At 37.2% G+C, this 13,189-nt stretch overlaps 1 protein-coding gene across 7 annotated transcripts in view; it reads right to left on the reverse strand.

The window, feature by feature from the left end:
• The window catches only part of PARG (poly(ADP-ribose) glycohydrolase), a 131,511-nt gene that overhangs the window by 113,663 nt on the left and 4,659 nt on the right, over window positions 1-13,189 (reverse strand). For 4 of the 7 annotated variants that reach the window (XR_006194402.1, XR_006194401.1, XM_042908054.1 and 1 more), the window contains exons 2-6: window positions 11,005-11,071; window positions 9,406-10,389; window positions 7,898-8,081; window positions 1,281-1,403; window positions 1,081-1,164 (exon numbers count right to left, since the gene is read on the reverse strand). Coding sequence is in view for 2 of the 7 variants with exons in the window: in XM_042908054.1 (XP_042763988.1) it covers window positions 1,081-1,164; window positions 1,281-1,403; window positions 7,898-8,081; window positions 9,406-10,389; window positions 11,005-11,071 (1,442 nt within the window). In the remaining 5 variants the exon portion in view is untranslated. Of the gene's footprint in view, window positions 1-1,080; window positions 1,165-1,280; window positions 1,404-7,897; window positions 8,082-9,405; window positions 10,390-11,004; window positions 11,072-13,189 lie in introns of those variants that run through there. The other 3 variants (XR_006194404.1, XR_006194405.1, XR_006194403.1) reach the window with 3 other exon arrangements.

Raw genomic sequence — 13,189 nt, forward strand, 5'->3', positions numbered from 1 at the left:
ATTATGGTACAACTTTTTTCAATATAGAGAAAAAATAGGAGCTATAGAGACATATGGAACGTTTAAGAACAACTTGTTAAGTATAAATGGAAAAACAGTATAAAACTTGAAGAAACTTGGGAAGCCTGGGTGGCTCAGTTAAGCATCCGACTTCAGCTCAGGTCATGTTCTCACAGCTCGTGAGTTCGAGCCCCGCATCGGACTCTGTGCTGACAGCTCAGAGCCTGGAGCCTGCTTCAGATTCTGTGTCTCCCTCTCTCTTTGACCCTCCCCTGCTTACACTCTGTCTCTGTCTCTGTCTCAAAAATAAACACCCATTTAAAAAAAAAAAAAAAAACTTGAAAAAAAACACTGAGAAACTGTGCACAGCAAACTAAGTCTCTCAAAGAAAATGAAACCCATTTTCACACAAGTATAGAAAAATCTGTTACGGTTTATAGTTATAAAAAGTTTAAAAGTTTACATGGCTGTAGTGCCAAAAAACATATACTCACTCATATTTTAGATATTAGAAAAATAATCTAATAGTTGCCCTTATAGTCTTAAGTGAAATATTGAAAAAAAATAAAAAATGAATGATTGCCAAAATGTAAGATTAATAAATAATCAGACTGCTAGAAGCTATATTAACAGCAATACAAAACAGAATGTTTAATGTATACTTTAATCATTAGGAAACTCAGTTCCCTTTGGGCAAATATAGCTGAAGTCATAATTCTTCCCTGATTTACTTTTAAAGACATTTCAGAAACATGATAATTCTAAAAAATAAAAGAGAAGCTTGGTCGGAAGGAAATTGGATGGGGAATCAAGAAACAAAGGTCTTATTCCTGGTTCTCCAAATTATTCTGTGTGGCTCCAGGCAAGTCATTTACAACTCTCAATTCTTCTACTCATTTCCTAGTGATGGAATGGAAACCAAGAATGTCTCTTAAGAAAGTTCCTCAGGAAACAAGCATTTTGCATACCAATAATGCTGTTACCTGAGTCTATTAAAGATCAGAAAATGTCTTGGAGGGAGATACAGGGCCCATCTCAAAGAATGACAAACAAGAAGCAAGAAGAGCAAAAAACAACTACCTTCAGGTTTTGGGGCCGTGTGAATTTGTTGAGAAGTGCAGTCTGAATGAGCTCCCACCGGCTCCCTGCAGTTCGCTCACCATTCTTTAAGGAAAAGGAAAAACAGATTAAATTATCTGTTGGATCACTGAATCAGCACTCAAATAAGCACACACTAAACTGATTTTCAAAGACTAAAAGAACATCTGTTCTGTACTTACCTCATCTTCCACAGGGTACAAGTTTTGTTCTGAACAAGGCATCTTAACATGCTTATTGTCCCACAAATCTTTAAAATGTGTTGGAAAAGGTTTAGGAACTTCTCCTGCTCGCAAAAGGTCTACCTGAAAGAGAGGGAAACAAGAAAACTCTAAGTGCGTAAAAACTAGGTATATATTGCACAAAACAACCCAAAGAAAGCAGCCAAAGCAAATGCTATGAAATACAGACCAGCTCCTAGGCAAGAAATCTCAGAAGCCTTCTTCAGCTGTTCCTACTCCTTATCTTCATTTGATCAGCTTCCAAATCATCACGTTTGGTCATTCTAGCTCTACCCCTTCTAGGCCCCTGGTCCTCATTATTGCTTACCTTCTAGGCCCCCATAACTCCAGCTGCTCCCAGACACATTCATCCCTGATTAAGCCCTCATCCCCACTTGGGAACATTATCTTTCTAAAGTATTCCCAGGCTTCTAATCCTACAATGGCTCCCCTCTATGATTCCAAATGAAGTCCCCAGTTTTTAACATCCCCTCTTACCCATACACCATCTGGTTAAACATCTATCATGACCTTCAACACTCAGCTCAATTTTCATTTTCTTTAAGAACTTTTCAAAACTTTTTTTTTTTTAATTTTTTTTTTTAACGTTTATTTATTTTTGAGACAGAGAGAGAGACAGAGCATGAACGGGGGAGGGGCAGAGAGAGAGGGAGACACAGAATCGGAAGCAGGCTCCAGGCTCTGAGCCATCAGCCCAGAGCCCGACGCGGGGCTCGAACTCACGGACCGCGAGATCGTGACCTGGGCTGAAGTCGGACGCTTAACCGACTGAGCCACCCAGGCGCCCCTCAAAACTTTTTAAGGACAGTTTACTCCCTCTTGTTTTATTAGATCATTACCATACCAGATCACACCTGTTTTTCCTTCTCCCACTAGACTATAAACTTCTTGAGAATAATAACCATATTAACTGTGGATTCGGAATATTTATGATGAAACCTGACTTATGTGTTTCTGTAAGTATACGTATAGAAATATATACATATGTAAATATATACGTATGTGTACACATACACATATGCTGCTTATAATAAGCATTAAGTAAACGTTTGAGAAATGCGATATTTGAAACATGAAAAATTATACATTTTACCTATTCTGGACACTTCATATAAATGGAATTATACAACATATGGCCTTTTGTGTCTGGCCTCTTTGGCTTGACGTAATGTGTTCAAGGTTCATCCATGTTGTAGCATGAATTAGTACTTCACTGCAAATAATCAAACCATCACAGTAATATAAAATTTGAACTGTAATATGTTATGAGTGAAAGGTTCGTGGTGTATGAGAATCTATTTCAGACAATTCCAACTTACCGGTGAGCTTAGAGAAGGTTTCCTTGGGGTGCCTAGGTGGTTCAGTCAGTTAAGCATCTGACTCTTGGTGCTGGCTCAAGTCATGACCTCACAGTTTGTGAGTTCAAGGCCTATGTCAAGCCCTTTGCACTGACAGTGCGAAGCCAGCTTGGCATTCTCTCTCTCTACCTCTCTTCTGTGCCCTCAACTCATGCTGTATCTGTCTCTCTCAAAATAAATAAACTTGAAAAAAAATACTAATAAACTCATCAAAAAAAAAAAAAAAAAAAAAAAAGACTTCCTTGAGGAAATGGCAATTGAGCTGAACTCCAAAGGATAAAAAGAACTAGGAAAAAGAAGGAAGACTGTTCCTCAAAAAGGGAACAGTTTATAGAAAGGAAGACTATCCAATAAGCACTCAAGAGAAATAAAGTTGTAGGAGAAGACCACCCAGAGAGAGAAGAAAACAGGACCTATGGAAAAGCCTTGAGGAGCTCTAACAATTTTTAACACATATGCCAGAAAAACTAAAGGAATATAATAAATGGCTAAGGAGACAGAAAGAAAACTAGGATTATATGTTATCATAGAAGCCAAAGAACGAGAATAGTCAGAGGAAAGAATTGTCAGGAGTCAGTAATTATGCTAAAAGTATTTTCAACTCCTGATGAAGTCCCCAAAGGTGACTTTGTAAAGATATCCCATGTAATCAGAAGTGACAAAACAGGTACCAGTCCAGCTCCACAGACAGGGGAACATATCATATACATGAAAGTATGCTTTGTGTGTGGGCATCGGTATGTGCATATGTGTGTGTATATGTGTTTGTGTGCCTGCATGTGTGTTTATCATGTCTTTAAAGATAATCAAGCACCAAACGACATGCCCCTGCAATTTCAGACTGCCTTTTTTTTTAATTTTTTTTAACGTTTATTATTGAGAGACAGAGAGACCCAGAGCATGAGCAGGGGAGGGGTAGAGGGAGAGGGAGACACAGAATTCGAAGCAGGCTTCAGGCTCTTGAGCTATCAGCAAAGCCCCTGACGTGGGGCTCGAACTCACAAATCGCAAGATCATGACCTGAGCTGAAGTCGGGTGCCCAACTGACTGAGCCACCCAGGCGCCCCCCCCCCCTTTTTAATGTTTATTTATTTTGAGAGAGAGAGCACGCATTCAAACATGTGCTAGAGCAGGAAAGGGGCATAGAGAGGAGAGAGAGAATCCCAAACAGTCTCAGAGCTGAGGCTCGATTTCACAAACCACAAGATCATAACCTGAACCGAAATCAAGAGTTGGATGCTTGGCCGCCTGAGCCAACCAGGCGCTTCCAGACTGCCTTACATTTCTAATGGTAAATATCAGCTTTACTTTACTACTTTAAATTTCATAACTATTAATATCTGGCATCTTGGAAATGTAACTTGGGCTGTTTATTTAATAACTATTAATTACATATATATCATATTACCATATTCAGAAAAAAGAATCTAGAAGTTAATCCACCAAAATTCTGAAACAGGACTGAGAGACTTGGATTTTGAGTTATATACTATCACATGAGACCTGCATCTTTTTTTACAATGACCTTGTACTACTTTTATAATAAAAATAAAGATTTTAAAGATTCTAAAAATTCAAACGTCATTGGATATCTAAAAATAAACAGTAATTACAGAGATTAAAAAATGACGGTATAGGATAATTTGGGTTTTCTTTATGGGCAGTGGTATAAAGAAAGGCAGTAAAGTCAAAATATCACTTACCTCCCCAATCTCTTCTCCAAATTTTCCACCAGTAACATCTTGTCAGTCACTCGGCCTTTTCTTAATTTTACCTGCATTTTCCCTCTTCACCCATATTTAAGAATTCACCATATCCTATCAATTTTACCTCAAAACAAAGCAACCAACTATTTTCTTTTTTATTTCCACATTACCCTATCTCAATGATTTTCAAACTTTCTTAAATAGCAGAACTCTTTTTCCCCCTAAGAAATCTGACATTAATTCATTATATTTAAATCAAATAAAACTATTATAATTTTTATAATAACTTTTACTTATGCTAGCATCAATACATGAAATTGAGACTAAGAAATACAAAATTCAAAATTGAAAGCTAGGGATCACAGCTAAAGCTTGTATCAACCTACTACTCAATTTACACTTAAATCTCTCTCAGTATTGGGAATGCAAGCTGGTACAGCCACTCTGGAAAACAGTATGGAGGTTCCTCAAAAAACTGAAAATAGAACTACCCTACACCCCAGCAATTGCACTACTAGGCATTTATCCACGGGATACAGGTGTGCTGTTTCGAAGGGACACATGCACCCCCATGTTTATAGCAGCACTATCAACAATAGCCAAAGTATGGAAAGAGCCCAAATGTCCATCGATAGATGAATGGATAAAGAAGATGTGGTATATATATACAATGGAGTTATTACTTGGCAATCAAAAAGAATGAAATCTTGCCATTTGCAACTACGTGGATGGAACTGGAGGGTATTATGCTAAGTGAAATTAGTCAGAGAAAGACACATATCATATGACTTCACTCATATGAGGACTTTAAGAGACAAAACAGATGAACATAAGGGAAGGGAAACAAAAATAATATATAAACAGGGAGGGGTACAAAACATAAGAGAATCATAAATATGGAGAACATACTGAGGGTTACTGGAGGGGTTGTAGGAGGGGGGATGGGCTAAATGGGTAAGAGGCACTAAGGAATCTACTCCTGAAATCAGTGTTGCACTATATGCTAATTTGGATGTAAATTTTAAAAAATAAAAAATAAAATTAAAAAGAAAGAAAGAAAGAAAATCTCTTTCACAGTATTAAGAAAATTCTATTCACTAACCTAAATAGTTTCAAATGGTAATTTTTTTTTGTTAAAATATTGTTGTTTTTTGTTAAAATATATTAAGCATTTTCAAGTTTGAGTGTGTTTGTTCTTTTATTACAGGTTTTTCAGTTAAAAATATAATTTAGAAAACACATGTTGTGTTAAATTTCCTAAGAACCCCTGAGCCACTTTAACGCAGCACAATTTGATAATTACAGTCCCCTTCCTTTTCGTTTCTTACCTGCTAGCTTACTTTCTGTAGCTTCTTTTTTAAAGAAACAACTTCATTGAGGTAGATAAAGTTTACCAATTTTAAGAGCTCTTAACATCCCTTATCTGTTTCCAATGGATCCTCACTTCCATTTTCCTTACACACAGCTGTGTGATTAATCCTGCTACAGTAATAACTATTGTGTGCACAGACCTTTTATCAATTTCCAATACCTACAGACTCAAGTCCAATTCCTGGCACTTGAACCCCTCTATGATATGGACCCAATCCACTTTTCAAGTCTTATCTTCCACCATTCCCCATCCAAACTCTAAGCTCTAACAAACCAATTATTTTCAATGTCTAAAACAAATAGTTTTTCAACCACACAGAGCTGTTTGTTTGTTTTTTTATTTTTATTTTTGAGAGAGAGAGAAAGAGAGGAGGGGCAGAGAGAGAGGGAGACACAGAACATGAAGCAGGCTCCAGGCTCTGAGCTGTCAGCACAGAGCCTGATGCTAGGCTCGAACTCACAAACTGCAAGATCATAACCTGAAGTGAAGTTGGGTCCTTAACTAACTGAGCCACCCAGGATCCCCACTACATAGCCCTTTTTTATAAAGGTTATGTATCTGTCTTGGAATTCTCTTGACTTACTAACTCCCCCTCAGAAATGTCTGGTCATCTTTTATTTATTTATTTATTTATTTTTTAACTTTTTTAATGTTTATTTATTTTTGAGACAGGGAGAGACAGAGCATGACCGGGGGAGGGGCAGAGAGAGAGGGAGACACAGAATCTGAAACAGGCTCCAGGCTCTGAGCTGTCAGCACAGAGCCCGACGCGGGGCTTGAACTCACGGACCGCAAGATCATGACCTGAGCCGAAGTCGGATGCTTAACCGACTCAGCCACCCAGGCGCCCCTGTCTGGTCATCTTTTAGAGCTCAGTTCAAACTCCACAACCTGTTCAATGTTACTTACACCTATAACCATGAAAAAGAATTCTATACTTCAAAATATCTAATCACATCTAGACTAAGTTGTATAATAGCAGAGATTTTTTAGGTAGTTCCTGTGAAATCTAATATAGAGACTAAAAAGTGAGATGACTATTTAAAACGACCCAATGAGTGACAGAAATCTAAAATTGGATTATAATGATGGTTGCCTAACTCAGTAAATTACCTAAGTATCACTGAAATGAGTGAGCACTTAAAATGGGTAAATTGTATCTACCTCAAAAAAGTTGTTTCTTCAAAAAAGAAGCTACAGAAAGTAAAAAGAGGATACCAGGGACTAGTGAGAAATGGAAAGTTATTGTTTAGCAGGTACAGTTTCTGTGTGGGATAATAAAAAATTTCTGGAAATGAATACTGGTAATAATTGTACAACATTGTGAATGTACCCAATGCCATGAAATGGACACTAAAAATGGCTAAAAGGGTAAACTGTATATTATGTATATTTAACCACAATTTTAATTTTTTTTTTTTTTTTTACTTTTGAGAGTGAGACAGGATGTGAGTGGGGGAGGGGCAGAGAAAGAGGGAGACACAGAATCTGAAACAGGCTCCAGGCTCTGAGCTGTCAGCACAGTCAGACGTGGGGCTCAAACCCACAAACCGAGAGATGACGACCTGAGCCGAAGTCGGGAGCTTAACCGACTGAGCCACCCAGGCGCCCCTAACGACAATTCTTAAAAATGAGGTTGGTTTTAGACATGTTGAGTTCGAGACACCTCTGGAATAGTGATGGTGATGCCTAGAATAATCTAGAGCTCAGAAAAGAGGGCAAAACTAGAAAATGATTTGAGGATACTGAACCATACACAATTTTGAACTTTAGGGACTAACCCATTAGAGATTAACCCACTACCTAACAAATAGTGGGTGCTCAACAAATACTGTCAATTGAATTTAAAACAAAAAGAAAGAAAAGAATCCAGTGACTTTAAAAAAAAATACTGAAAAAGTCAATTGCCTTATGACCTGACAATAATTCATCTTATGGATGTATTAAGTACTGCATTAAGAAAGCTATTGTTATATTTCTCCAATCTATAGACTTCTTGGTACTTTGTGAAGAAAAAAGAAACAGTTTCTGTGCCTTGGGCCTGTTTTTCACATCAATAAGTACTGCAATAAATGAAGACTAAAGAGTCTTCTCTCCTTATAGGTAAGAGGAAATACCTACCCGAATAGTTACTGTATGATTAGCAGATGGTCTCAAGAGAGGCAGCCGGTTCCCACACTGAGGCATTCTTCTCATATCCTCAATAGGAGTTCCAAGCCATTTCTTATCTGGAGAAAGGTGAGGTGGAATGTATTTAGGTATCTTCCTTTCTGTCCTTTGATGCTTGATTTCACATTGTTCTTTTCTAAGGTCAAAACAAACGTATTCAGTCACAAATCTGCCTATTTAAATTTCCTTAGGTACACAAGTATAAAACTTACCCAGAATGTTATTGTTTAAAAACGTCCCAGACTTGCTATCTCTCCTTGGTATTTACAATCAAAAGAAAAACTAATAAAACATAGTAAAACTGAAGAGCTTATTTTCAAGTCTATGGAAGCAATTTATTTTTAAATTTTTTTTTCAACTTTTATTTTTTTGAGAGAGAGAGAGAGAGACAGAGCACAAGCAGGGGAGGGGCAGAGAGAGAGGGAGACACAGAGTCTGAAGCAGGCTCCAGGCTTTGAGATGTCAGCACAGAGCCCAATGCGGGGCTGAAACTCATGAACCATGAGATCATGCCCTGAGTCAAAGTCGGCTGCTTAATTGACTGAGCCACCCAGGCACCCCACGAATTTCTGAACACATAAAATCGCCTTCCAAAAAAAACCTGACCATGTAAGAATATGAGCACTGCCAAATGAGGCACGGTTCACAGTGTCAGCTACTTCTCAGGTCTCTAGACAACAATTTTCAGCAAAGTGAGCTTACTGTGGCGCATGTGATAGAAAATATCACAAATTATGGAGATTAAGATTCCAAATGGAATAACTGCAAAAATGTAAGCTTTGTAATCAGACAGATTCAGCTTTAAATCTCAGCGTTACTACCCACAAGTTATAATTTCAGTGAATTCTCTAATTCAAATCTCAGTTTTCTCATTTATGAAGTACAACATCACCTGCCTGCACATCAGAGCATTAGAGGAGAAAATGCAGTATTAATGGCCTAGAAAAATGGCTAAACAGAAGCTACTATCAACCTCATATTTTTAAATTCTGATTATCCCCACAAATTTCAGAAGGAAGATCACGAAACTAATAAAGTCCAATTAACAATATTTATTTACTTCTTGTTTTCTGTCCCTGATCTTTTTGAATCTAGGTTTAAATTTAGCATTAACATGGGGTGTCTGGGAGACTCAGATGGTTAAGCCCCCAACTTTGCCTCAGGTCATGATCTCATGGTTTTTGAATTTGAGCCCCACATTAGGCTCTGTGCTGACAGCTCAGAGCCTGGAGCCTGCTTCAGATTCTGTGTCTCCCTCTCTCTCTGCCTTTCCCCTGTTCCCAACTCTGTCTCTCTATCTCTCCAAAATAAACATTTTTAAAAAATTACATATTTATCGTAAAGTTAAAAAGAAACCAACTATTTCTTTGCTTCAATCTAAACCATAACTCTGTTAAACCCCCTTACAAAATTATAAAATGTATTACACTATTGGAGACACTCTTGTGGAAAAAAATTACCTTTTGTCATCTACTTTAGGTAGTCTCATGAAATGATCTGTGATTTTAGTATCCTTTTTTCCATGTTGCTTGGAATTCCTGCATTCTACATTTAGGCTAGAAATACTTCCAGATGGTTTGGCATTTAAATCATTCATTCCACTGCGAGTCTCTCCTCCTTCAAATTGAAAATGTAATTGAATTTCACCTCCTTTAGAAGAGGACGGTTTCCTCAATTCAGTGTCGGCTTCTCTTGCTTGGAACCTTGAAGGTCTACCAGCTGTTTGGGAGGAATTGCTATCTTCTTGCTCATCAAAACCTGGACTTGTCTCTTCATCTGCCTCTGAGTCCTGACAACTATTTTTGGAATTATCTACATCCATTGGTGACTCAGGTTCACTTTCTTTCTCAAATGGAGGAGAATTTCCTAAGCTACTCTCCTGTCTACTCAATTTGTTGGCATTTTTCAGTCCACTACCAGCATCTTCAGAGCCGATGTCTGACAAGGGACTCTCTGGCACCACATCTATCTCTTCCGGCTGACAACCTGCACAGTCTTCTACAGGATGGCAAGACTTGCTGCACTTCTGGTGGCTTTTGGCTTCTCTGGCCCGTTCATCTTCTGTGGTCTGCTTTGCATTTGCAAACTTTACAGGTGTCAAAAATTGCTGATTATCTCTACTCTCCTCACTATCTGTGTCACTGTGATCATCGTTTCGGGGTGACTGATCGTTAGCATTACTGAACTGCTCTGGTATCAGAGTTACTGTTGAAGGTTCACTTTCCAAAAGCCGCTCTGTATGTTTCCCTTCATTTTGCCACTTACACATAGCTGCAGTCTGATGCTGGTTCAAATATTGTGTACTTTTTTCAACAGGTGATTTATCAAGACTTAGTTGAGAAACATTTTCTAATTTTTCCACATTATGTTGATAAAAGTTATCTTTTTGTACAGAACTCATCATGGATTCCAGTCTTGTGTTATTGTTTTCTTTACTGTGCAAACTACAACAGAATAGAAAGAACTAATGAGGCAATAGAACTTGATACAATAGAAAGAACTTATAAAAAAATCACTTATCCAACCACACAACCACACTACCACTACCATAGTAATAATTAAACTACTTGTGATTACCTAAACACAGAACATGCTCTTTCATGACTCCATCACTTGGTACATATGCCTGTAATGCCCTTTTCCCAACTCATGCCTGGGAAACACCTACTCTTCCTTTAAATGTTAAACTGGACTCACCTCCTGGCAGGCCTTCCTGCAAAGGTGAAGCTGATTGTCCTATATACTAACTACCACTGTTCTGTTTATATAAGACAGTCAAGTCTTATTTATCACACTATGTAATGATTGTGTATTTTTGAGTATGCCACCACCACTATACTCTATCTTAGAAACAGAGACTATTCCTCTTTCATCTTTGTATTTCAAGTATATAGGACAGTCCCTGATACATTAGACTCTAAAACACTATTATTTGTAATCTGAAAGAATGAATAAATGTAAAGAAAAGTGGGATCAAGCGAGGAGAAAAAGCATGAAGCAAGATAAAACATTCATGTATCATGTTATTCATTTCTCTGTATAGGTATGTTTCTATATACCTTTCTGCTTCAGCTGTCTTGATTCCTTTAGTGTCCATCCAACTGGTAATAGTCTTTTGTTTGAAAACTGTAAAAAAAAAAAAAAAAAAAAAAAGACACACACACAGACACACACACACACACACCAAAACAATTATGTATATGCATACATGCCTTCAAAGAGAAAATACCTATAGCAGCATTTATACACATAAGCCATTGTGCTAGGTTCTGTGGGTTAAACAGAGATTAATCATTCCTGCCACACTCAAGTAATGGGAGATAAGATAGAAATATTATATAAATGCATCTGGCATAGAGTAGTAAGCAACATGCCCCTAAAAGAGCTGGTATGGACTAATGGGTGAGAATTCAGGCTCTGTAATCAAACGACTTGGATTCAAATCCTAGTGCTCCCATTAGATTCCTAAGCAACTTTGTGAGGAATCATTTTTCTGTGTCTCAGATTCCTTATCTGTAAACATGCAAATTAACAGTACCTCTCCTGGGGTTATTATGAGGTTTAAATGAAATAGCATGCAAGATGTTTAAGGCACAAACTGGTATACGATCAATAAATAGTTCTTAACTAACTTAAGTTAGTTCTTAACTACCTTAGTATTAAATGAGATTAAAAGGAATTAAAGTATTTCTGAGAAAAGACTTTAGGGAACTAGAATAGGTAGAACAGTCTGATAAATAGGGGTTGAATTGTGCCTTGAAGAATAAATGTAGTCACAAAGGGAAATCATAAGCAAAGGCATCAATGGCAAGGAAAAATAAAGAACTTAAAAAGAAATCAACACAAAATATGATTGAAAAGTCAGCTACCACAAAGAGGTATGAAAAAGTGTTAAGTTACACTCAGAGCTGTAATTCCAGAATTCAAATCTAAGAGGCTGTCAGTCATGCATGATAGATAGCCTGGAGCGCAAATCTGAGGGGGCAAGAAGGAAGACCCTATTGATAGAAACCAGCAAGGAAGCTATTGGTGTTAAGTCAGAGGTTCCCAAACCATCTGAATCATTAACGGGCTGATAATTAATGGATCCCAGGGCTAGACCCCAGGCCTACTGAATCAATCTATATATGTGATGATAGAGTCAACAAAGGAAGCTAGAATCTGTATTTTTTTCAAAAGGTGACTCAGATGATCAGCAACTAGGTTGGAGAACTAATGGTCAAAGGCCAAAACTAGTCCTTGTGAGAATAGAGAATAAAAGTTGAGAAATGAGAGTCATTACAGACTTCATAATGATAGAAGTTAAAGGTGACACTGAGCTTTAAGTTTGAGATACTTAAAAGATAGTCACAGCATTAAGTAAAAATGTAGGAAATATAAGACAACTGGATTTAGGGGAAAATATGATTTGGTCAAATGTGAACATACTAAATTTGAGATGCTGAAGAGCTGACTAGATAGAAATGACCAGCAGACAATAGCAAAGGTAGAAGTGATAACTCAGTTGAAGAAATGCAACACAAATAAATGTAAACCACAGTTTACATAAGCATTAGAAATAAGCATGCTTTCAAAATTAACTAAACTATGGATTAAATGTATGTAATATTTTAGTATAATAAGATATAAAATCTTAAACATTCTCAACTATTCCCCAAACTGTAATGTAAGAATCTAGGCACCTTAAGTCAGACTCATTTTTATTTGCTTAGGTCTTCTCAAATACCACAATGTGAGCAAAACAGATGTTGTCCTAAATATATGAAAATATACAGCTTTATCACTATATTTGAGTCCCATATAATTCATTCCTTACATAAAATACTAACATTCCAACTAAAATTCTTCGATTAGCATTTTAAAAAGTTTCTATCACAAAAAGTATTATATTTGATATTCCTTATTAAATACCACTATTTTAGTGCTTTTATTAAGTTAGCACTTCTACAGAAAATCAGGCTTCAGACAAAAAATTGGTTTCAATCAGAAGAGGATGAACAACTTGATTCCGAGACTTCTTCTGTAGTTCCATCTTTCTCTATTTAATTTCATTATATCAAACACAAGTATAGAATATCCTCAAATTACAAACCAGCAGGGAGCCAAAACTTCACTTTTTGAGTCAGTGTAGAATTTAAAACACCTTTTGGGGCACCTGGGTGACTCAGTCAATTAAGCATCTAACTCTTGATTTTGGCTCAGGTCATGATCTCATGGTTTGTGAGACCAAGCTCTGTGTAGGGC

The sequence above is a fragment of the Panthera leo genome, chromosome D2, assembly GCF_018350215.1.
Source record: "Panthera leo isolate Ple1 chromosome D2, P.leo_Ple1_pat1.1, whole genome shotgun sequence".
Taxonomy (NCBI): domain Eukaryota; kingdom Metazoa; phylum Chordata; class Mammalia; order Carnivora; family Felidae; genus Panthera; species Panthera leo.